Source organism: Equus asinus, chromosome 10 (genome assembly GCF_041296235.1).
Source record: "Equus asinus isolate D_3611 breed Donkey chromosome 10, EquAss-T2T_v2, whole genome shotgun sequence".
NCBI lineage: Eukaryota > Metazoa > Chordata > Mammalia > Perissodactyla > Equidae > Equus > Equus asinus.
In genome coordinates this window covers 108,859,112-108,884,222 of record NC_091799.1, presented here as the reverse complement: position 1 = coordinate 108,884,222, position 25,111 = coordinate 108,859,112, and the positions used below count along the sequence as shown (strand labels likewise).

Here is a 25,111-nt window from a genome sequence, read left to right as displayed (position 1 = left end):
CCCTGTCAAGAGCCACGTGGCACTAAGGGGCTTCACGCACATCATTATACTTAATTCTCTCAGCAATGCCACTCCCTCAACTCAAGGCTAATTGGCCAGAAGCAGCTCCCAGGATGAGTCTGCTTCCTGCACCTGGGAGGCCCGCCTGGCACGGGTCACAGTCCTCTGCCTGCGGCCTGCCAGCTCCCCTCCGCAGGACCCAGGACCAGCCTGCGGATTTCAACAGAGGCACCTGGGTGTGTAGACGGACTTGAGGAGGGCAGCCCTCTCCTTGATGAGCCTCTTCCCAGCTGTGAATATGCAACATCCCCCAACCGGGGTCTTTAATAAAAATCTTAATTTGCTCTGAAAGAAAATTTTCTCAACAAGTAGTTACCAAGCACTGTTCCAGGCTCCGGGGACCCGAGTGGCGTCTGTGCTGTGGGCAGATGAAACATTATTAAGTTAACCATTATCAATTGTCATCATTATTAAGATGAGCATTATTGAATGTACGTTACCACAACAAAAACACCCGTGGGTGAAAGAACTCCTGCAAGTGATGTCTGTTCGGCCATTTCTTAAAATGTGCTTTTTGCCATAAAGTGCAACTTCTGTATTGTTTTATGTTGACACTAACAGTGAGAATTTTAAGCATTTAGACAACTTTGGTTCTTGGTGGTTAAGGAATATTTCTGATGCTCTGCACACTCCTTCCCAGCCGTGCCCCGTGAGTGTTCCCTCCTCTCTCCTCCCCAGACTCGGTGCTTTAAAGACTGTTCTAGAACTCTGGCACTGACTCCCAGGAGCGCCCGCCATGTTTGGGAAGCTGAGAGAGTCTCCCTTCTCCCTTCTCCCGATGCAGTGAGGACTGGCCTGCAGGACCAGGCAGCGGTGCAGGCTGACAGGAGCCCTGACTCAGGCGCTCTCCCTCCACAGGAAGAACAGTTCGGCATGTACGCACTCTATAGCAAGAACAAGCCCCGGTCGGATGCCCTGCTCTGCAGCCACGGCAATAGCTTCTTCAAGGTCACTGCCCCGCCCTGTGAGCTGCGCTAGCCTACCCCCACCCTGGCTGACCCTACCGCCCACCCTTGAAGGACAAGCAGTGGGCACTGGGCGACAGGATGGACCTGGCTTCCTACCTGCTGAAGCCTGTGCAGCGGCTGGGCAAGTACGCGCTGCTGCTGCAGGACCTGGCCCGGGAGGCCAGCCGCTGCCCCACCCATGAGCAGGAGCTGGGTGAGCTGCGCACCGCCGTGGACATGGTCCGCTTCCAGCTGCGCCACGGCAACGACCTGCTGGCCGTGGATGCTGTCCGGGGCTGTGACGTAAGTGCTCCGAGGCCCTGACAGCCATTCCAGGGAAAAGACATGGCCTGGGGTCAGTGACACAACCAGGCTTCAGAAGGGTCCCCACTCGGAGGGGAGGGTAAGGGAGCTCCCGAGGGAGGGCTCGATGTCCAGCTTCCAGGCGATTAGGGTGTGAAAAGCAGTCTCTAAATGCTAAACGTCTGCTTATTGGGCTATTTTAAAACAACTGGATGCATGAAACTTTGAGCTTTGGGTCTGGGCTGCTAATTCACCAGCCGACGTCAGCTCATCATGCGTGGCTGGTCTCCACTCTCTGGGGGAGCCAAGGCCCAGCATCCATGATGCCCCTACCCCCAGGCAGCCTGGCTGGACCAGCACAGGTGGGAAGAGGAGATCTCCCTCTCAGGCAGGAACCCTTGTCTCTGATGGTCCCAAGGGGCAGCTGTGGAATTCCCCGGCACAAGATGAAACTGCAGGCGCCTTGCCAAGAGCAGCCCTCAGGGTTTCACAGGCAATAAACCAAGCAGGGACCCCTCTGACCACCCAGGCTTCAGTGTCCCTGTGATCTGGGGATCACAAGCCACTGCCCCACATGAATCATCCTCCCACTGACCTGCCTGTCACGGAGTGCACGCTGCGTGACCCTGGACACCCTGCAGGGTGAACTGGCCAGTACATGGTGCTCGGCTCAGGTGCTGCCGTGGGAATGGGCCGACAGGTGAGGCGGGCCAGCTTTGCAGTGGTTGGCTCCCCATCACTCCACCCTGCACTTTCACTCACACGGGCTTGAAAGTGGGGCCCCGACATCAGCTGGAGAAGGCAGGCCCGTGGCAGGCCGCAGTCTCTCGTGTCTGTGATGCTGTGGCCACGGCCAGAGTTGGAGTTGGGCACAGAGGTCTCCTTGGTCACTTCTGTGGCCGTGGACAGCCATGGAGGGCTCAGGCCACCCCGGCGTCTTTACCCCCAGGACCCACAGGCCCTCTCAAGCCCTCTTGGGTGAGCTCAGCCAAGCGATTTGGGATGGCTGGGATCAGACCAGCTGCCCTCAGGCGTCACCTGGGGCAGGCCCTGCAGGGGACGGAAAGTTGTGGGAGGACTTGCCAGTGGTGTTTATCATTTGATACATCCCACAAAGGGAGCAGAGCCTGGCCAGGGCATGTTGGCCACACCCTCCCGTAGCATTGGCCCAGACCACAGCTCAGAGGGTTCCTCTGGGTCCAGGGGCAGCTCAGGTGTGGACTTCATAATGTGACAATGAATGAGACTAGCACCACATCAATAAGGGGGCACCCTCAAAGTGAGCAAAGGGGCTTTCAAGTGGAAAGCCTTGTAACATGGAAAGAGGGCTTTCCCTGTAACCCCACACAGGTGGGCACCTGGACAAGAGGAACGCCCACCCTAGGATTCTGCACCCATCACAGCGGGTGGGTCTTTGCCCCACTCATCCAAGCAATTCTTGGACCCCAGCTGGGTGCACAGTTTACCCAGTTCTGACACCATCTACCTGGAGATGGCATCAGATCCCATAGGTTGAGGGCTCAGTCCTATGAGCCTGCCCCACCCCCACGCTTCAGATGCCAGTCACAAGTCAGTGTTGTCACCTGTCTTCTGACTGTCCGGCTATAGATGGGAGGTTCCCACGACCTTTTCCTTGGGCTCAGTTACTTTGCTAGAGCAGCTCAGAGAAACATTTTGCTCGCTGGACCATTGCTTTATTATGGAAGGACATAAGTCAGGAAGGGCCAGATGAAGAGGCACAGGGGCAAGGAGAGGAGAAGGACATGGAGCCCCTGTGCTCTCTGAGCCAGCACTCTCCCCGGATCTCCGTGTGCTCCCCAACCTGGGAGCTCTCCAAACCCCGTCCTTAATGGGGTTTTTATGGCAGCTTCATTAGGTGTGATGATTAAATCATTGGCCACTGGCAACTGAGCTGAGTCTGCAGCCCCTCCCTCCCTGAGGTCGAGGGGCCCTGAGGGAGGGTGCTGCATCCACAGGTGGACCTGAAGGAGCAGGGGCAGCTGCAGTGTCAGGACGAGCTTATCGTCTGCTGTGGAAGGAAGAAGTGCCTGCGGCACGTGTTCCTTTTTGACGAGCTCATCCTGTTTAGCAAGACCAAGAAGGTGGACAGAGGCCATGACATCTACACGTACAAACAGTCCTTCAAGGTAACACATCCGGCCCAGTCCACAGGGATCCGCAGGGACCTCTCCATCTGTGTTGTTTCCTGTGGCTCTTTGGGGGAACTTTGGAAACCTCAGATCCAAGGCTGCGAGGAGCCCTTTGTCCTTTCCTCCTCTGAGAGCCACTTCAGTGGCTGGAAAACAAATGTCTCCTCTGTCAATGACTTCATTTCAGATTTCAGTAAAGGTGAACATGGGAGGAGGCCTTCCCCAGGCTGGTCTTGGGGGCAGCCCACCTCTCCCTCCCTGACAGAGGCTCTGAGGGTGCGGCTCCTGGGAGGAGCCCACACCCATGACGCTTACCTGACAGGGCTGAGGAACACATCAGGGGGTCCCGTGACCCCATCCAGTGTGTGACAGCCAGAGGGTGCCACAGAACCTTCTGGTCCAGCCCTCGTCTCTCCAGTGGGGAAACTGAGGCTCCAAGAGGGAGCCAGTGTGAATGAGGCAGGACTCTATCCATCCTGTGCCCTGAGAGCCCCCAGCCTAGCCCTGTCCACCCCGTTTGGTGTCTGAGTGACACTGAGGCGTTGGGGTCAAACGGGCAGCCAGAGTGTGGTCAGTTGTTCTGAGAGGGGACCTGTGGCTCCTGACGGTGCTGCCCTTCGGGCACTGTGGCTGCAGACGACTGAGATCAGGATGACGGAGAACGTCAGAGACAGTGGCTTGAGGTTTGAGATCTGGTTCCGCAGGCGGCACAAGTCCCAGGACACCTACGTTCTCCAGGCGAGCTCCGCGGAGGTCAAGGCTGCCTGGACCGCAGCCATAAGGAAGATCCTGTGGCGGCAGGCTCTGCAGAACAGAGGTGGGCAGGAGGGCCATGGGGCCAGCTCTGTGCTCAGGGGCCTGGCTCAGGGTAGACGGCCTATCTGAGAGGCCCAGGCTGGTGGCCCAGGAGGCCCCTCGGCACCGTTTGTGAGGAAGTGCCTGCATCTTTCCTGTCAGCCCACTAACACACGTATTTCTCCTTAAAACGAATATAAACAACACCCCTCACACAGCAACTCCAGTGGAGGTCTCATGCTCGGGTTCCGTGACCCCCTTAGACCCACTGGGCTCAGCTTTCTGCCCCCATGTTGTCAAGGCCCCCTGACCTCCTGGAGCTGGGCCAATGGCCAGCCTGTGGTCTCCCTGAGGGTTGAGGGCCTCTCCTCCATAAGGCACCTTGTCCCTGATGCCAGGACCCCCAGATTTCCTCCACCTCGGTGTCTGCCCCCTTGGTCCCTCCACTCCCCCAACTTCGTCACTGGGGCACCTGTCTACACTCACAAGGTGACAGTTCATCCCATCTGGCTGCTATAAATGCCATCTTCATAGCAGCCCCTGCAAGACAGCCCGCCTGCTGGCAGCTCTGACCCCACAGGCTTGAGAAACCCTAAGGGTTCTAATGTCCGAACGTCCAAACACGACTACCTGACCCCTCAGCAGCTGCCATCCTGGCCAGAGCCTCGACCTGTCACTAGAGATGCTACACAGCCTCCCCACTGCTACCTCCTTCAAAATGTAGACCCCTCATGCACATGCGCAAACACACATGCATGCACACAGACACATGCATACACAGATATGCACGTGCACACACAGACACATGTACACAGAGATACATGCACACACAGACACGTGCATAAGCCTTGTGCACACATGTACATGCACACAGACATGCACGCACACAGACCCATGCATACACAGACATGCACATGCACACACAGTTACATGCACATACACAGATGCATGCACACAGATGCATGCATGCATGCATACACACATGCACACACACAGGCAAGCATATACACAGCAACTTTGCTCAGTGGCTCCTCGATCCCCTTGGAGTAGAGCCAGCCCTTACAGGGAGCAGGAACCCCCCATGTCCTGGTCCTTGTCCCCAGTCATCTCTGCTCGTGCTCCTCCCTCCCTGTCCCCCCACCAACTATAATTGTTGTCTTTTTTCTCTTTGCCTGGTTTTACCAAGGATTGATTCGTTCTCAGACTCACACCCTATGCTTAGATCTCCTCTCGATATTCAAAGACGTGCAGACATCTGTCAGTTTGTCTTTCTTGTGGCTATGCCCCTCCTGGAGGCCTCTGCCCCTCACTCTGAGCTGGACCGGCTGCACAGCCCACCTCCCCGTGTCAGCACACAGGGAAGCCCTCCCTTCCCTCCCCACTTGGAACCCAGTTTCCAAGGTCCCATGTCTTCATCTTTCTTGGTCCACTCCCTTGGGCTCCCTGAGGGAGGCCACTGTGAGGCCAGATCAGGTGCACGTGCTGGAATGGGGGCCCCAGCGCCTTGCCCCCCCCATTGACACTCAGGGGCATGGGGGCTAGGCCAGGCCCTGACGTGCTCCTGGTCTGGACTGATGGTGTCAGGGGTGCAGAGCATCATCAGGAGTGGCATCAAACCGAGGAGGTGCTTGGAAAACTGTCCACATTCTTCTCCTTTAGAACTCAGAATGCAGGAAATGTCGTCTATGGGGATGGGCAACAAACCATTCGTGGACATCAAGCCCAGCGACGCAGCCATAAGTGACCGGGCCATCGACTACATCATGCAGGGACCAGGTAACACGATCCTGGCCCTCATCTGCACTCTGCCCCACTGACTCGGACCCAGGCCCTGGAGTGTGCCGTAGGCTCCACGGGCAGCACCACGGGCTGGTGGGTGGTGGCCACATGATGCCTGACATGACTGCAAGGAGAGGAACCTAGTCAGTTTTCCAGAAGGCCATCTCGTTCTTGAATCTAGGCTGTGCTTCTGGAGCAGAAGCCGGACCAACCTGCTTTCTGTCCCCTTCTAGGGTCACAAACCCGAGTGTCCGTAGCTGTGCCCTCCCGTGACTGTGTCACCCCCTTCAAGAGACCACACTCCACCATCTTGGACAGCAGCTCCTCCTCCTCCAGCAGCCAGACCTACTCCGCGCTGGGGCCACTGACCCTGCAGGCATCCACCAGCCCGGCCTGTTGCCCCTGGCCGCCTGACATCAGCACTTGCATTGAGGAGGACGAGCTGGAGATGGGGAGCCAGCCTTCCACACGTGAGTGGCGTCTGTGCTGGAGCAGCACGCGCCCCAGCCCCCAGTGGCACATTTGGGTGGGGGAGCCGGTTCACATGTTCGTTTCACTTGATTTTATATACTTCCAAAAGTTTTCAAACAAATTAGAACTTTTCTTGAAAAATGCAAAACTTCCATTTGCACCCAAGATGAAGTAACAAGGAACAGATTTAAAACAGATGAAATATATGAAACGAGAGACTTCAAGACATCCAGCCACAAAGGGCAGTGACCCTGAGAGAAGGGAAGATGATGTGAGCCTGTGATCACCCCATTTCTGCCTGGAGGGCTCCCAGGCCACAGTGTGGGGAGCCCAGCAGCCCCCGAGTGGGGAAGACCAAGGCAGCTGGTTTGCAGGACAGAAAAGGAGAAAGCTGAGCAGCAAGACAGGTCCCCTTGGAGTCCAGCACTGTGCTGGTCAGCACAGCCTGCGAGGAGGCCACGCGGGGCTGGGAAACCTCAGAGAAGTGGGGGGCACGCCCGCATGCTCGCGTGCCTGCCTGTCCCCGCCGGCCAGACAGGGACATCGAGATTCACGGGGCCCCAGGTGAGGCCTCAAGAGGAAAGAGTAACTAGACAGGACACTGCTCCTGACCCACCGCCTGGTTGTGAAAGCAAGACCCAAGAGGATTAGTTTCCAGGTAACCCGACCAGACCCCAGAACAAAGCTCGAGGAGGTTTGTAGGATTACAAAAATATCCAGCACCTGACAAGGTAAATTCACACTGTCCAACCTCCAGACTGAGTACCAGACAGGCACAGAGGAAGGAGACAAACCACGACGGGAGAATAATCAGTCGGACTGCACAGAGAAAGTCCCAGCAGCCAGGGAGCAGAGGGTGGCAGCAGGGCCTCATGGAAAGCCCCCAGGGACCGTGCACAGCATCTCCAGTGACTAAAGGAGCACCATCCAACAGAATTCATGCCCCACAAAACATCTTTCTAAAACAGTGAAATAAAGACATTTTCACAGATACAGAAGCTAGAACAGCTCTTCACCAGCAGACCGGGAATGTTCAAGGATGGCCTTCGGGGAGAAGGAAAGTGACACCGGGTGTTTAGAAGAGGCCTGCGGGGCTGTGCAGATCCTCCTCTGTTCACAGCCTGGGAAAGGGGACAAGTGCAGCGTGAGCACAGCGTCGATACACTCGAGGCCTGTGGGAGCACAGCAGCACGGTGGGGGAGTGCCGGCCCAAGGCTTCCTGGGGCTGCAGCGCCACTGACGGTAGACCCACACTGGATGTAGATTATGAACCCAAAACAGCCCCCAAGATAACAGACAAAAGAGTTACAGCTAACACACCAGCAAAGGAGATAAACTGGAGTGATAAGAGGCACTGAGTCTGAAAGAAGTGGATGAGGAGGGAGAGGGGACAGAGCAAGCGCCCAGGAGGAAGAGCAGCGCCTGGACTTGCCAGTCAGTTCCCACTGCAGTGTGGAAACGGGCACAAAGTCACCATGAGCCACACACGTGTGTGTCACAGTACATGGAGGGTGCTCACGGTGGTGTGTGTGTCCACAGCTGTCAGACCACACGCTTCAGAGATGTGCAGTTTGCTGTATGTCGCTGGCGTCCCAACAAAGCAGCGTTTTGTGAAAGTACAAGCCAGCACACAGTCCCGTGTGGAGGAAGGCTGTGTTGGCAGAGCTCACAGTTTTGGTCCGCTCAGCAGCCTGCACGTGGAGAATCGCCACAGCTGCAGCCTGGAGACCACGGGTTCCGCTTTCCTCAGCTCGGCGAGGTCACCTGAGCAAACCCCCTCCACAGTCCCAATGCAGCCCGTCCTTGGGCTCATGCTGCCTGGGACAAGTGTACTCCAGAGCCCAAAATGTGCCACTGCCACCATGAAAACTCTTCTGAGGGCTTTGCCACAGACCTCAGAGGCATCTCTGTACCTGGCACCTGTCAGGGAGCTCAGGTGGGCCAGGCACTCCTGGCACCTGCTCAGAAGAGCACTCCTGGCACTCCTGGCACCTGCTCAAGGGGCGTACCCGGCGGCACTGCCAGCCCAGAGCCACTGCACTCTCCTGAACGTGTCCCTCAGCTCCAGGACCATGGGTGGCTCCTGTCTGGGTTGTGGCAGCCTCCCGTCGGGCCCGGGCATGGCAGCCAGGATGTGAGGACGAGGAGGCAGGCTGTGTTGGAGGGATTCTCTCAATTGCCCCAGAGGAGCGCATGAGGAGAGCCATCACCAGCCACACAGAGGTTGTGACTGCTCCAGGCAGGGCCCAGAGCACAGGCCTGGATGCCACCGCACCACCTGACCCTTGGGCTGCGGTTCGGCCTGGGGCGACACAGGACAGCCCCAACAGCCCCGCAGGAAGGAGACCTCAGGAGGCCGCACCCCCTCGACTCCCCATCTTGTTCCAGTTTTGTTATGGCACATGGCCCCTCATTGGCTCACTTTCTGTTTCCCATTTGACTATTCAGAGCCGCCCCTGTGAGCTGGCAGCCTGCTGTGGTGGAGGCAGCAGCCAAGTGCCTCCCTCCTGGTCCTCCATCCACACTGGAGCTGCTCTGATTTCAGCAAGCAGGAAACGTTTATCCATGAGCACAAGTGGTGTCTGGCCTCCAGCAACACCAGCCCCTCTGCTCTGGCCCAGCCTCGCGGGTTGTCCCGTTATGAATCCGCCATAGAGCAGGAAGCGCCTCGTTCTCAATTCACAGGCTTCAGGGGCCCCTGAGCACCCAGCACCATGGGCTGCCTCCATGGCCCAGCCCTAATGCGGCTCCTCCTCGCAGGTACAGGGAGTTCAGTGTCTTCGAAGTGCACGTCGGATGACAGCGACCCCAGCCTCCCTGGGCCACGGCCTCTCCCAGAGCTGTTCCCTGACGAGGGCACCTGCCGGCCACAGCTCCATGGAGGCCAGTTCACCACGACGGTGAGTCCCCCTGTTCTGAGACCACAGGAGAGGCCTGGTGCTCGTGGGACAGTGCCTACCTGAGCGATGCTGACTGCCGGGACCACAGAATCCCCCGTGGGTCATTCTGTGCAGCAATCAGCTCTACCCGCAGCGCCGGGCATGGGCAGGCTAGCTGTGAGACCAGAGGCCAGCTCCGTTCCTGGGCTGTCCTGAGTCTCTTAGTGAGGGAGGTTGGCTGGCCTCTTGGCCACCTGGATTCCCCCGCCACATAGAGGCTGCACCTGTGCCACCGGGGATGTGAGGGTTCCAGGGTGGCGGTGCCCCCTACTCCAGGAGGGCCTGGATGCTGCCCTCCTTATCAGAAGCCCTGCAGTCTTGAGGGAAGGAGGGCTGGAGGTCAGCCAAGGTGGTTCCTAAACACAGTGAGGAGCAGGCTGGAACCCACGGCTGCAGGATGCAGGTCAGGCTCCACCAGAAGGGTGCTTCCTGGAGGCTCACATGGCCCGAAATCCTGCCCTTCCCACGAGGTCACACCCTTGGGCAAGTCACAGTCTCCCTGCATGGATGGGGTGTCAGGAGGGCCTCGACATCTGCCCCAGCATGTTGTAGGGAGCCCAAGGGACCCCAGACAGACACCTCCCTGGATGACACACAGGGACTTCCACCCCTGAGATGGAGGGCTGAGGCCATCAAGGGAGGGGCAGATCAGAGAGGAAGCCACAAGTCACCTCTTTCTAAGAGACCTTCACATCGGGACGCGGCCTGGCCTGTGCCATCAGCTGGCCTTTACCCACCCCAGGTCATAGATTTCTCCACTCTGAACGCACGTCCCCAGTTCTGGGAAGATGCCCTCAGTTCGCCTCCCAGGCGACATCAGAAGGGCAGGTGCGATTTGAGGGTGTGCTGAGCTGAGTGTCTGAGGAATAGGTCTCTAGTCCCAAGATCACTAGCGATGACCAGTGCCGTTGTTCTAGTTAGCATTCCCTCCCCTTCCACCAGAACAAAATCCCTCATGTCTTAGGCTTCTGGACAGTGGTTTGACTGGCAGGCAAAACCCTCTGTAAGTAATGGGCTTTCCTGGCTTCCCCCGAAGTAATGGGGATTATCTCGTCCACCGTAATCCCTAAGGCAGGGGCCAGCCGCCACCACCCAGGCTGCCTGGCTGTGTCTCCACCTGGTTCCAGAAGCTTCTGAAGTGCGGTTGCATGGTGGACAGGCATCAACAGCACTGCGGGGAGGGTATTGGCCAGTCAGAGCTGCTCTCCTGCCCCGCATCCCCCGACTAACCCCCCGGGGGTCTTGCTGCCTAAACAACCCTCTGGTAACCGGCACAGCCAAGAGGGCAATTGGGGTTATTTCTGAGAGCTCAGGCCTTCCTCCAACAGGAGGGGGTGGGCAGAGGGGGCCGGTGGAGACCCCCACACAACCCCCAGCCTCCAGGTGCAGCCCTCCTCGCTCCCCCACTGCACACTTCCCTCGGCCCCAACCTGTTGAGCTCAGGGATTAGTGGTGTTTCTGCCACGAGGGAAGGAGCCTGGCAGAGGATGCGCTTGTTCCTGTTGCCCTGTCCTTGTCCTTGCATGACCTCAGTTGCATGTCTGTGAGTCTGAGAGCGCCTTGCGGGTGTGAGGACCCTGGCAGCACCTCCTGGACAAGGACTCTGTGCTCTCACAGACCCGGGGCCAGGGGCCAGGTGGGACGAGAACTGGGATCATGAGTGACGATGGCTGTTCTTTCGACACCTCTAATGGGTCTAGATGAGATGCGGCTCCTCCAGGGAGAACCCCGGACTTTGAGGGCGGAGGAACCTCGGCCAGACCTGGGCGTGAAGTCTGGAGATGAAACACTCAAGCTGGGGGTTCCTGATCCTCCCCCGCCACGGGCCCCCCATCAGCACGCCCCTCTGGGCCTGAAAGTTGCCGGTCCTGGCCCTGTGGGCTGGGCATTGCCCAGCCTCCCTGTACCCTGCTGCCTTGAACTCTCCCCGACTCCTAGGGCCATGCGGACCCCCAGCTCTGGAGCGGAGGCCCAGGCAGGCACGGGCGTCTCACAGTAGGGTGAGCCCTCTGGGACTGTGTCTCCCCAGCCATCAGGCAACTCGGGCTGGTGAGCGACGGTCCCCAGGGGCAGCCCCACCGGGGTGCGTCTGGATGCAGGGCCAGACCTTTCCTTTATAACAAGTCACATGTAGGTGGCAGGAGTGGTACTCACCTTAGGCTCAGGTGCCACCGACCACCACCTGTGAGCCTGACGAGCCATACCCTGCTTGCCAGATGGCCCCAGGTTGGGGCAGGGGCAGAGCAGCTGGGAGGTCCTGTCAGCATGGACAGTGCCCGGAGAGGAGCACTCACCAAGCAGAGGAGAATAATAATCATTTGAAGGGAGAGCCTGGGTGGACGCCAGACCTTTGACAAGTTCCTGCTGCCTCCCCAAACCCTGTCCCCGGGGAGTGGTACCTACAGCAGGAGCAGGTGACAGGCAGGGGCCACACCTTTGGGACTGGCTGGCATCTTCTCTGTTTCTTTGTTTCAGTGCTGACTTGCCCCAAACTTTAGGAACATAAATAAATGAATGTGTTTTCTACCACGTGGTCACGCTCTATTACTTGGTCCTGCTTTGTCCCGCACATCACCTGCATGCCTCACCCAGGGAGTCCGGATCCTGCACTTTGAGGGGCTGTGGCCCTGGGTGGCAGGTGCACTCTGGGGTCCACATCCACATCGCCCACCATTGCTGCTTGACTCCTTCCTCCCTCCTGTTGCCTTCTCTGCCTCTTGCCCTCCTCCCCTCTTGCTCTCTCTCTCTTTCTCTCTGTCTCTGTCTTTCTCTCTCTGTCTTCCTCCCTCTGTCTCTGTCTCTCTCTGTCCCAACCGTGACCCTTCCAGACCAGCACTCGTTGGCCCGTGAGCCAGCTGCTCTGGCCCTGCCCCAAATGATGGTGATGTGTTGGTGGGGGCGGGGTTCAGGTTATTCAATAGACATTTAACAGCCTCAGCGCGGGAGCTGCAAGAGGAAGAGTATTTCTCCACCCCTCTTAGGTTCTCAGCTGGGGCTGTGTAACAAAAGACAGATTAACAACAGCAAAGCCTAAGATTTATTTGAGGTAAGTTTTAGGTGACGTGGGAGCTTCATAAGCAGATGACCTGAAGTGGGTAGGCCTAAGCATTTCTGTACTAAGTTGAGCGAAGAGATGCAGTTGTGGAAAAGCAGCTGAGACACACGGGGAGGCTGACGGCAGATGAAAGTTATATTTTAACAAGGTCTGTTTGCGCAGAATCCTCTTGGCCTGACCCCGGCCGCCAGGTGAGAACGATTCTTCCTCCTGCACAGGGAGGGCGACTTTGAGGTGGCGTTTTCGGCTCCTGCCTCCAGGAAGAAGAGAGGGCTCAGTGCCCTTCTCACACCTGCTGCTGTTCAAGCATCTTCAGCACAAAATCATCCTTATTCCAAAGTGGCGTGTTCTGGGGTGGTGTGTTCTGCCTGCTCAGAGGGAGTAACCGTGCACCATGCCCCAGAGAACATCTCAGCTCGCAGAGCCCTGTCTAACCTCCGGCACTGCCTGCTCATGGTCCTGGGGCTGCAGACAAGGACACGGAGCCTCCAAGACAGGAAGCCGCTGCCGAGGGAGCCCTGCAGTTGTGGGAGCGCCGAGGCCGCCTCTCCCAGCCTGCAGTCCAGCAAGGGACGAGCAGCGTGCCCTCCCAGCTTGCTCCGGCCACGGCTCCCTCCCATGGACAGTGGGGAGGTGACAGCCAGCCCTGGTCCTGGGGAGGAAGAAGGAAGACAAAGGACAAGTCAAAGTGCTGACGCCTCATGCAGCTGGCTTATTTGTCTTAAAGTCAGGAAACAGTTTTCAAAGGTGCCCCCCTGCCCCATTCCCAGGGCCTCGTCGCTCACTCCCAGACGTAAGGTAAAGAGGGACTCCGGCCCCCAGGGCCCCTGTGGAAAGGTCTGTTAGCCCAAGGTCAACATCATTCTCTGCTCCTCTGACTGGGACAGGCCCAGGGCTGGGCACACATGCTCCCCCGAGGAGGCCACCCCCAGAACGGGCCTCCTGCAGCTCCCAAGCACAAGACCCCTGCAGTGGGCACAGGCCCCGCTGAGCCAAGCACTCAGGCAGCTCTGCTTTCACCAACTGAGCGCTGCAAGGACAGGACGCCACCACCAGCCACTTCCATAGCCAGAGCCAAACAGTCGCCCAGGACCAAAATAGCTGTCAGATGACTGCAGGGCTGGCTCACCACCTCTGCCCAAAGGCAAGCTGCTCACCACAGCTGCAGCTAAAAATAGGTGCAAAGGGCCCACCACTTTGGGAGAATCTCAGGGAGAGCTCCCTCCTGCCTTCAGCCTTCCCCAAGGACGGGCACAATGTGGTCGCTGCGCTTCATTTCGGCTGAGGCCCTGGTGTCCCACCCCGAGGTGGCCCAGCAGAGCCTGGATGGTGTGGCCCACAACCTCTACCCGCTCCTGTTCAAAGCCAGCTACTTGCTGGAGCAGGCAGAGGTGATCCGGGCTCTGCTGGAGCGCTGGCCACTGGAGGAGTGCCGGCTGGGTGCGCTGCTGGGGCCGAGTGCAGACCACTCGGAGGACCTGCGAGACCGGGCCTGCAGGGCCTGCCTGGAGGCCTTCGTGCGGGGCCTTGCGGACCACGTGCTCTGGGCTGGTGGCCGGCAGCGGCTGAGGGTGGCCGACCTCACAGGCGTCCGAGACGTGCAGGTGCAGCGGTGCCCCTGCGGGAAGGCGCTGGGCAGATGGGGCCGCACCGAGCTGCTGGCCAGGACCTGCTGCGAGCTGCAGGCAGAGCCCCCTGGGGCCCGGTACCCTATTGAGGTCCTTGCAGATCTCTTTGTCACCGAGGGCAACTTCAAGGTGGTGATGCAGGCCCTGGACCCACCACGCCCAGCCCCACTACGTGTGCACTGCCTTTCCTTCCGGGCGGACAGCCTGGGCCCGGGCCAGCTCCTGCACGTGCTGCGTCTGGCCGGGCCGGGTCAGCTGCGCAAGCTGGAGGTGGTGCATAATGTGCGGCTGCATGCCGGCCACGTGCAGCAGCTGCTGGCCCAGGTGGGCTTCCCCAAGCTGACCTCACTCACCCTGCCCGCCAAGGCCTTCGATGCACCCCCTGCCTGCACTCCACCCCCCAGTGGCGAGGACCCCTTCCTCACCTCCATCGCCTGGGAGCTCAGCCAGATGACCCAGCTCACTGAGCTGAGTGTAGCCTTCTCCACGCTGACTGGGAAGATCCGGAAACTGCTCAGGTGAGTGGGTGACCGGATGGAGGGCAGGGTGGGGCGAGTGCAGTCGGCTCACAGCCCCTCCACCTGGGTGAGGCTGGCCAGGCTAAAGATGCCCTGAGGGCCCATAAAAGGGGAGCTGGTCACTTAGTGGCTACGAGCCCCCTGCTCCCCTCGGCCTTTACTCCATGCCTGGCCAAAGCATCAGGAGAGGACAGGAGAGCCAGGTTGGTGTTGTGTGCAAGCCGAGAGCGTTGAGGGAACTCGGGTGCCTGTGTTCAGTTGGTGAGCGAGAGAGAAAATCACTGGTTAGCAAACAAGCAACATAGGAGTCACCCTGTTTTCCTACACTGGCTGCCTGCAGTTGTATGACAAATCACCCAACACTGGGGCTGAAACCACAGGCCTCCAGTCGGGAGCCCGTGCAGTTTGGGCCAAGGTTGTGGCCCAGCTGGAGGCCAGCTGCAGGCTCCTCTGAAGGCTGGGAAACCAGGTGGTCTGCTTCCAAGTCCATGCACACGGCTGCTGGCAGCGGCTCGCTCTGTGCCGCATGGGCCTCTGCTCAGGTCTCACGACACGGCTGCTGATCAGAGAACAAGAGAGCACCAGATGGCAGCCACAGTCTTTGTCACCTACTCTCCAGAGTGATGTGTCACCGCTTCTGTGTATTGTGCTGGTTGGGAGCCAGTTACCAGGCGAGGGGAGGTCACCACACAAGGGCTGGAACCTTGGGACGGCCCTGAGACCACTGGCCATGAATATACTTTTAAAAATTTACAGAAAATTAAACTTATTCCTTGAGCCAGTGAGCGTGAAGCTGTGTTTTCTAGTTGAGGGAGTCCTTGGCTTACAGGTGTTTCTCTTTTATACAAGGGAAACCCAAAAGCTGCCAGCCCCACCTGGCCCCAGCAGGCACCCTGGCTCCCCCAGGTTCTCCGTCCCTGCTCCTCCAGCCCAGGTCTGCCAGGAGAGGAATGGGGCTCCTTTCCTCCCATCCCCCACGGCACCCCAACCTCCCGACAGGAAAGGGTGGTCACCGAGCCCACATACACCCAGAACTCTGAAGTGGTGGCTAGCTCCCAGGGACCCTCAGGACATTCCTGCACTTGGCAGCCTGAGTCCTCATCCCAGATGTGCCTTTGCCACTGGGGGAATGTGCCCCAAAGCCCGACGGCCCATCACAAGCCCGGCAGGCTGTCTGGATGGCTCAGCCCCTGCCGAGCTTTCCTGTCGCCCAAACGGACCCCCAGGTGCGTTTCAGTCAGGCTGGGAGGCTTGGGGTGGTGGGTGGTCAGGGAAGGCTTGCTCTTGAGGTGACCTTTGAGCAAAGCCCGGGAACACTGAGTGGGCAGGCCTCGCAACAGCCTGGGGAAGCATTCTAGGCAGGGGACTACAGGTGCAAAAGACCCAAGCTGGGGATGTGGAAGGGTCAGGGGCCAGCAAGGAGGGGTTGAGGGTCAGTTGGGAGGGGGTCAGGGGTCAGCAGGGAGAGGTCGAGGGTCAGTAGTGAGGGGTTGAGGGTCAGCAAGGAGGGGTCATCAGGAAGAGGGTTGGGGTCAGCAGGGAGAGAGTCAGGGGACAGCAGGGAGTGGATGGGAGGGAGGGGTGTGGGGGGGCTTTAGCTTTCCTGAGCGAGCAGAGCAGGAGATTGTGAACAGGAGGGCGGTGTGACCAGCTTCATGTGTACACAGGTCACTCTGGCTATTTGGCCCACACAACAGACCTGGGGAAGGCAGGGAGGAGGGCAGATGGAGTGGGGACACCCACTAGGAGGAGCCGGGCCCTGCAAGGCCACCCTGGTTTGGTGATTGCCTCGGAGGTCTTGGCAAACCTCTGGCAAACCTCATGGGAGCTGTCCTCTTGGCTGTGATTTATGATGCGGAAGGACACAGAGCAGAATCCACCAGGGGAAAAGTGCGTGGAGTGAGGTCTGGGGGAGGCCAGGTACACATCTCTGGAGCCCTCTCCCCTGGACCCGCTTAACCGCCCAGCACTGAGTGTGATGACAGTGTGAGGTGCTAGCTACCAGAGAGCTCATTAGAGACCCCCAACTGGGGCAGGCGGATGGCTGCCTCAGCCGGCACTCACCAGGACCCCAGACCCCAGGAGGAAAAGGTGCTCACACTGAACTCTGTTGTCTGTACAGTCTAGGGCCAGGGACCACCTCCTACCCTCCAAACCCCAGCTCCCGAGGTCGGCAGTCAGGCCTGCTCTGTTGACCCTTTTATACATGAGAAGCCTCGGCCGAGTCCAGATGTGAAAAGGCTGCAGCGTGGACCAGGTATGAGCAGTGCAGGTGGTGAGGGGGCTCAGGCCTGGACCTGACATGAGAGAGAATTGAGGATTTCCTCATGGATGCACATGGGCATGAGAGAAATGGAAGGAACACTTGCCACAGTTCAGGTGCAGAACCACAGTTCAGAGCCTGAGCAACTGCCAAATGCAGAGCTGGGTGAGGATACAGAGAGCACGTTGTGGGTAGATACCAGGCTTTCTGCTGTGCAAGTCTGAGGGTAGACACCAGGTGCTCAGCTGTAGAGGGCTGTGGGTAGACACTAGGCACTCAGCTGTGCAGGACTGTGGGTAGATACCACGTGCTCAGCTGTGCAGGGCTATAGGTAGATACCAGGTACTCAGCTGTGCAGGTCTGTAGGTAGACACCAGGTACTAGCTGTGCAGGGCTGTGAGGTAGACACCAGGTTCTCAGTTGCGCAGGTCTGTGGGGTAGACGGGTAGACACGAGGTACTCGGAGCCCAGAGAGTACAGGTATGGGAGACGAGTGGGAGAGGCAGCCTCAGCAAGAGGATGGGTGGGGACAGCAAGCGGGACGCTGTACACCCTCCTATGCTCACCCAGCTGACACCAGACCCAGGCCCAGCATCCCTGGAGGGTGGGGTGGGCCCAATAGGCATTTCTCACAGGTTCCTGGGTCAGGTGCTGTTTCTGACTTTGAGCACCGCCAGCCAGAGCAGGGTCCCACCTCGGCTGTGGATTTACTGACGCCAAGCCACTGACTCCACCTACATCCAACATGGGAGGGTCTTCGAGGTTCCAGGTGGTGCTAAGGCTGGACTAGATGGCTCCAAGGCCCTTCCCAGCCCTGACACTGTGTGGGCTGTGGCCTTCATTCAAAGCGAGACAGGGTGTCTCACTTTCTGCCACTTCACACTCGTCTCACTACCCCACAACAAGGGTGTGGATGGACATTCTCTGCAGAGACCTGTGCATCACTTCCTATACTCCATTCACAGCTGGTTGTTGACGAAACAGATTTGTCATTTTAGGAGCTGAGGACAGAGGCCAGACCTGTCTTTAGGTAAAGTCAATTCTGCACCACAAGCGTCCACACTGCTGTCTCGCGACTCAGTTCTGCCCTGTGGCCCCAGGGCAGCCACAGGCAGCCCAAAGCAGCATGTAAATGAGCGAGCATGGCTGTGTTCCAACAATGCTTTATTTATAGAAGCTGCAACTTGAGTTTCATATACTGTTCATGTCACAAAGTATTCTTCTTTTGATTTGTTCAACTATTTAAAAAGTAAAAACCATTTTAGCTCTCAGGCTGCGTGAAATCAGGAGGCAGGCAATCTGGTTTCAGGCTGCAGTGTGCTGACCCCTGAGATAGAATTGTCTTAAACGCCCCAGAGCTCCCTGCTGGCAGCGCCTCTCACCTGTCCTGTTTTCCACTTGCCCTGCAGCCCCCTAAGGACCCCACTGAGAGCACTGGACCTGGCCAACTGCTCCCTGAACCACGCGGACATGGCCTTCTTGGCCAACTGTGCCCACGCCACCCACCTGGAGGTGCTGGACCTCAGTGGGCACAGCCTGGTCAACCTGTTCCCCTCGACCTTCTTCAGGCTGCTAGGCCGGGCTGCCCAGACGCTGCGGGTCCTCACCCTGGAGGAGTGCGGCATCGAAGACGGCCACGTGAACACGCTGATCCTAGCCCTGAGCCCCTGCCTTGAGCTCCGCGAGCTCCGGTTCCTGGGGAACCCACTGTCAGCCCGTGCACTGAGGCGCCTCTTCGCTGCTCTGTGCGAGCTCCCCAAGCTGCAATGTGTTGAGTTCCCAGTGCCCAAGGACTGCTACCCTGAGGGTGCCGCCTACCCCCAGGACGAACTAGCCATGTCCAAATTTGACCAGCAGAAATACGACGTAATTGCCGAGGACCTGCGTGCCGTGCTGCTGCGGGCTGGCCGAGGCGACATCCAGGTCTCGACACCCATCTTCGGAAGTTTCGATCCAGACATTCAAGAAACAAGCAATGAACTTGGAGCTTTCTTGCTGCAAGCTTTCAAAACCGCTCTAGAAAACTTTTCCAGAGCCCTGAAACAAATGGAATAGGCCCTCGAATGGGCGAGGCAGGTCTTGCATTTCAGTGCTCGGTGCCCTGGGTGTCCCCTGGGTGCGTGGTTGGGCCGAGCATTCGCACCCCTCACCACCACCATGCAAAGCATTTCTTAGTGAAAGGTGTACATGACATCTGTTAGGTGCTGTAGGAGAGGACACCCTGGATTCCAGGAGATGCAACATGAGGCCACTTGAGTGTCAGAGCACAATGGCTATCCTGGAGCGAGAAAGGCCCAGGGGTCCGGTGCTGTCCACCACTGTGGGCCCTGGGGAACAGAGGGCAGTGTCTTGGTCACGGCGCACTCACTCACTTGAGGGCTGCATGTGAGGTGCAGGCTGAGCGGGGAGGAAACGGGAGAACCTACCACAGGACAGTGGTTCCCAAGGGTGCAGGAGGTTAGCATGTCAGCCCCTCAGGTCTCGGCTGTCTGCAGTGCTGAGGTCTGCATGAATGTTTACAGACTCCAGCCCAGCATGGCACATGGGCTTTGGTCAATGGCTTCCGTCTGCTTTTGCACGCTTCGCTCTGCTGGTGCAGGCTGAGTCCCGGGCACAGGGCAATTTCTGGCTCCAGTTAAAGAACCGAAGGGCCTCCTGGGGAGGCCTCTGTCACGGAGGGAACTCAGGGACTGCAATGACCCCCACAGCTCTGCTGGCCTCCTGTTTCCCACCTCCACCAGATCTAGACCCTAGGAGTGGGAGTGGGGCAGGGGGGAAGCGCCTGTGTGTGGTTATTTGAGTCCTGGCGCTTGAGGAGCCGCTAATTACATTTGAACTTGGTTTCTACCAAGATCTGACTTGTGCAAAGGGCTGAGTATCAGGATGATTAAATACTAGTAAAACAGAAACGTGGCTTATTTGGATGTGGTTTTAGTTTCAATGCAATTCAGAATTTTTGAAAGGATCTAAGAGTCTGAAAATAAAACATTTTCTCAAGACAGAGGCTAGTACTCGTGTGGCCAAACCCTCCTCTTGCCAAAAAGATATGAAGGCTTGATGGGGGTTTGAACTGTTGTGTGAGCAGGTTCTGGCCTCTGGTGCAACTCAATGCTGCCCCTCCCCAGGTGTGTCTCCATCCCATGTGCTCCCACCCCCCCCCAGGTATGTCTCCATCCCATGTGGTTCCACCCCTTTCCCGGGTATGTCTCATGCCTTTCTACCTACAACGGAGTAGGGTGGCCTAGGATGTGGGTCCCCAGAGGGAGAGCTGTCTCAGGGCTCTGCCTGAGGAGGAAGGCAGTAACCCTCCTCCTGGGTCTTTCAGGAAGAAGGACACCCAACTGAGTGACGGAAACATGAGGCAAGTGGTGACTTGAAGCTCTCCATGCTTATCGGATCTGCCCTCTGTACCACTACCTTCCCTGTCTCTGCTTACCTCTGCCATCTCCTCAGATCCATCATGCTGGTAAAGTCTCTGGAATCCTCTTTTGGGCACATGGAGTTTGCTATTGCAGGAAGCTCTTGGAAAGAGAGTAGGCATAGGGCAAAGTTTTGAAATGATTTGATTCTAACTCTGAAGAGCAGAGTAGCTTATATCTGTGGAATTTTCTTGATGAGAGACCTGTCCTCTGGGTGGCCAGCCAGGTAGGACCCCAGCACATGCGTGGCTGAGCCCAGCAGCTGTGGTAGAGAAGGGCCCAGCGATGAGGCTGTGACCTGGGACCATGCTTGGGGCAGGGGCGGGCACACAGGTGTCTGCTGGTGGCAAATGTTCCCAACAACCCCCCTGCACATGTCCCTGAGGAGCAACCCATTCTTAGAAAGCCCAAGAGGCTGGGGAGACACCTTTGGAGCAATTTTGAAGCACATGGAGCAGTCCAAGCAGGACCTGTGCCCCCTGGGCTGTCCTGGTGCGTGTAATTTACTTGTTTCTGTGGACCTGCTGTGGCCCCAACCCTGAAAGTGCCACTTCCAGCCACAATGGGTTTTCGCTGTACCTGCCCAGCCCGAGATGTGGAGGCTCTGACAATGCCCAACATGATGGCGGCTATGATTGTGGTTGTGAGTATCTGCCAGGTCCCAGGAGTATCCCTGTGCCTTTCATGCTGCAGAGGGTGTGGCCCCCACACAAAGGCAAGCTGTGGGGTTAGGAAGACACACTCAGGTGCCAAGTGTCAAGAGGGCAAGAACACACCACATGGCAACTCAACTGGGGCTTCTCCTGGTGAAGCCTGGGGGCCTACCGTGTGCCCAAATCCACCTGGTCTTCCCAGGGGCCACAGAGGTGAGGCAAACGGCAACACGATGGGGACCACCGCCCAGGACATGGGGGCACCATCTTTGCCTCCCGAGTCCTTCATGGTGGATTAATCATTGCATTTCCTCCAGGAATTCAGCACTGCTTCCTGTTGCCACCCTGGCAAAGAGGGTCCAGATCCAGGAGCTTCCACTTGGGTCTTCCTGCCTTAACAACTCTTGTTGCAGACGGTTCTCTCCAACTATATGCTCAGACCAGGAGACACCTAGAGACCCAGTGGACCCTCTGGCAGTGGATGTGGCCAGGATACCTGGAGACAGCAGCCTGCAGCTCTCGTCATTGCGCTTTTTCCTTCTTCTTATATGAGCTGAGCAACACTTGAGTCAGCTGCATCCACTAGATCCTAGGACCCCAGCCTCTATCCATCAGCCACCCTGGCAGCTTCCCATGGGTGAAAGCGCTGTGATTATCACCTGGGTCTTGATGCATCACAGTGGTTCCACCCACCTGCCTCTGCCAGTCCCAAATCCTGTCGCCAGGACCCAATTCCAGGGCATCGCCTGCGACGGTCACCCCTGGCCTGCAGGCAGCCACCACCCAGCTAGTCCCCAGTGTCAGAGCCCCTTCCCAGCAGGGCACTCTCAGCACCTTAGTGGGGCAGCATTATGTGTCCTCACGTGGCAAATCTGCTCAACACCCATGCCTCTACGTGTCCCTGAGCCTGCGACTCCAGGCAGCCCATGCACTCCTCCACTTACTGACACCTGCCACCCATAAGGAGCCAGCAGGTCCAGGCCCGGCCAGTGTCCTTGCCAGGACATCACGCATGGGCTGTACATGAGTGCCCACACAGCGGTATGTTGTGCCCCACTGGCCTTTCCTCTGCTATCCCCTCCACTCCCCCGTGGACCCCAGGTCCTGCACTTCCTTCAAAGAGCAGCCATTTCCCCCTGCAGCAGGGACTGGACTTCTCCACTTGGACAGACCATGAGGGCTGAGCACGGCCTGAGGTCTCTGAAGGGAGTTGCCTGGGCTGGCACGAAGGGCTCACGTGAATCTGGCGTTCCAATTCCCAGGTTCACCACCAAATATCCCATCTGGGGTCAGGACCCAACCCTCCGCCTCTCAAGGCCCTGACTTTGGCCTGGGAGCCATCAAGGCTGTGGATTCAGTCTTTGTGCAGTCCCATCACCATGACGAGATCCTTGAGTTGCCTGAGGGTCTGTAGGAGACTCACTTCCTTCAGGGCTGCCTCTGCAGCATGCCTGCGTCAATGGTTGGCTTATGAAGCCTGGTTTTCTTTTTGTCAAGATTTCCTGTGAGGTTAACAAAGGGCACATACCCTTGATTTCCCCTCTGTCATTCCACTCAAAGGCCACAGCACTGTATAGCCCAGGGGTTTCCAAACTCTGCCACACATGGGAGTAGAACCAGTACGACTAAGCTCAGGAGCTGTTCTTCTGTGGGACCCAAGAGGCGAAGTTGGCAGGGAGAAAAGATTATAACAGATATGCAGAGAGATGAGGCTGAAATATCATGACTTAGAGGTTCCTGATAGTTGTTTATTTGCCATTTCTGTTTCCTCTCTGAGATCTGGCCTGCATTCTCCATTTTTGCCATGCCATTTCATGAGATAGCCTTAAAATAAATCCCCCCTTGAACTGTCTAAGCTAGCTTGAATTGATCCGTTGCTTGCAACCACAATCCTAATGTATAGAGAAACAGCAGCTGTTTTTGTCATCCTTACAACCGAGAGGAGCACTTTTGGCATCAGCCCACATAACCTACCTCAGGTATGCAAAAAAGACCTGTTTGCCCATGGATCAGGGCAGGTCCAACAAGCCCAGCTCTGTCGGCACAGCAGCACCGTCTGTGTCACAGCTCAGTGGTCATCCATCTGGCCTCCAGATGAGCCACATGTTATAGATTTGCTTTTTTTTTTTTTTAAAGATTTTATTTTTTCCTTTTTCTCCCCAAAGCCCCCCGGTACATAGTTGTCTATTCTTCGTTGTGGGTTCCTCTAGTTGTGGCATGTGGGACGCTGCCTCAGCATGGTCTGACGAGCAGTGCCATGTCCGCGCCCAGGATTCGAACCGACGAAACACTGGGCCGCCTGCAGCGGAGCGCGCGAACTTAACCACTCGGCCACGGGGCCAGCCCCTATAGATTTGCTTTTATGCGGTGAAACTAAGACAGTGGAAGTAACTAGAAAGCCTTTTCCTCTCTTCCCCTTACTGTAAAGAGATGATCTTAGTACAGTCATTCACATCACGTTTCTGTCAATGATGGACTGCATACACGACGGTGGTCCCATAATATTAGCACCATATAGCCTAGGTGTGTGGTGGACTGTACCGTCTAGGTTCACTCTGTGATGTTCACTCAATGATAAAATCACCTAACAACACATTTCTCAGGTGACCCACCGTTAAGTGACACATGACTGTAAACTCTTCAGCAATCAGGCTTTTTAAACAATCCAACACAGAAATACAGTTACATGTTTTAATTAGACATAACTTCTCTTTTCAAGAACACACAAGTTCTTTGGTGAAGTTTCTTCCTTGCCATAACATCGAATCATTGGTGCAATGTTTGCAGAATTATTTTGTCAACATGAAATCAACACTTTATCTGCCAGTCCATATATGTATTATATATACACACACACAAGAAATATGTTTAAGAATCACGTATCTTTCTGAATTTTAACAACAGAAAAAAAAAGCATATTTACCAAATGCATTGACTAGATTCACTTACAGAATTATCACCTGCTTCTCGTTTTACTTTTGGAAGATCCAGGTCAATCCCCGTGGCTTCTAACTTCATTCCAAAGTAAAGAACCCTGAAATAGGGACTTTCACAGTAAGCAAAACTAGAACACCCAAAGCCCTTCCATTTTAAGCCTCTGCAACCTCATCCACAACAACCTGACATCCCCAAATCAGTTACACAGACCACGAAATGATCACTCCTTTTCCTCACCACAGTGGAGCCCAGGCTCCACCCAAGGGCAGGGCCTTGCTTCAGCACTGGCCCTCAGGCTGTCCTGGTGAGGATGCAGGCTCCTTACCCTGGAGAGTCCTCTCCCGTCTTGCGCAGGAGGTCTCAGTACTGACAAATAAAAATGGCAAGCAATAGGATATATTGGAGTATATGAGGAAGCCATTTGGTATAAACCTAATTCGGCCTGACTTCTTTTTTTTCCTCCAAAAGGGCCTGACTGGCTATTGAGCACGCATTGCATATCTGCTTAGACATTTCCTTTGGCCAGAACAAAGGCCCTTGAGATAAAGATGCAACTTCCCCCCCCCCAACATTAGCATTTTTCTTTAGGCTAGGAACTGATTGCTGCACTCACCTCCCAGCTCACCTGTGACCACCCAGCTGGAGACAACAGACTGCCACCCTGCTGTGTTCACAGAGACAGAAGACCTACCTGCTATTTCCATCAATCGCTGTGCCGACAGAGCAGTCTCGCGACTATTGTAAAAGGGACATTCCAATCCTATGTGAAACATCCTCTTTGAGGGTATATAACCACCCTTATACCCAAACATCTTTGGAGTGCTCTGTTCCTTTGTGGAAAGACTCTCCCGGGTTATAATCCTCAGATTTAAGCTCAGAATAAACTCACCCAAATTTTCATTTATAGATTGGATATGGATTATTTTCGTCGACAGTACTGTGACCTTCAGGAAAGCAGCCAGGACAAATAATGTTCTAAAGTCCCTACAAATTCTGCATACACATCAAATAGCTCTTGGGCTCCTGTTCTTTTTGTCAATTTTAAACGATTTTAATTCAATAGTGTTCCACTATAATCTCACTTCATCCAGACATCTTTTGGCACAGCTGTGAAGTCATCAAATGGCCATGACATTGTGAAACACTTTGAACCTAAAAGAATTGATTTTAAGAAGACAGATGATATAAAATTGA

General features: G+C 56.5%; 2 protein-coding genes across 2 annotated transcripts in view; both read left to right on the top strand.

Annotated features, from left to right (window-relative positions):
- Nucleotides 1–13,151, top strand: part of PLEKHG4B (pleckstrin homology and RhoGEF domain containing G4B) — a gene marked incomplete at its 5' end in the record, with an annotated part of 72,962 nt that extends 59,811 nt beyond the window's left edge. The window contains 8 exon segments of the mRNA XM_070519710.1: nucleotides 919–1,008; nucleotides 1,080–1,310; nucleotides 3,287–3,457; nucleotides 4,097–4,277; nucleotides 5,915–6,031; nucleotides 6,268–6,504; nucleotides 9,266–9,405; nucleotides 11,145–13,151. Of these exon segments, the coding sequence (XP_070375811.1) occupies nucleotides 919–1,008; nucleotides 1,080–1,310; nucleotides 3,287–3,457; nucleotides 4,097–4,277; nucleotides 5,915–6,031; nucleotides 6,268–6,504; nucleotides 9,266–9,405; nucleotides 11,145–11,183 (1,206 nt within the window).
- Nucleotides 13,152–13,171: 20 nt separating this feature from the next.
- On the top strand, nucleotides 13,172–19,909 carry LRRC14B (leucine rich repeat containing 14B). Its single transcript, XM_014848463.3, has 2 exons — nucleotides 13,172–14,645; nucleotides 18,318–19,909. The coding sequence occupies exons 1-2, from the start codon at nucleotides 13,756–13,758 to the stop codon at nucleotides 18,961–18,963; spliced, it is 1,536 nt and encodes a 511-aa protein (XP_014703949.3). The 5' UTR covers nucleotides 13,172–13,755; the 3' UTR covers nucleotides 18,964–19,909.
- The last annotated feature ends 5,202 nt before the right edge of the window (nucleotides 19,910–25,111 follow it).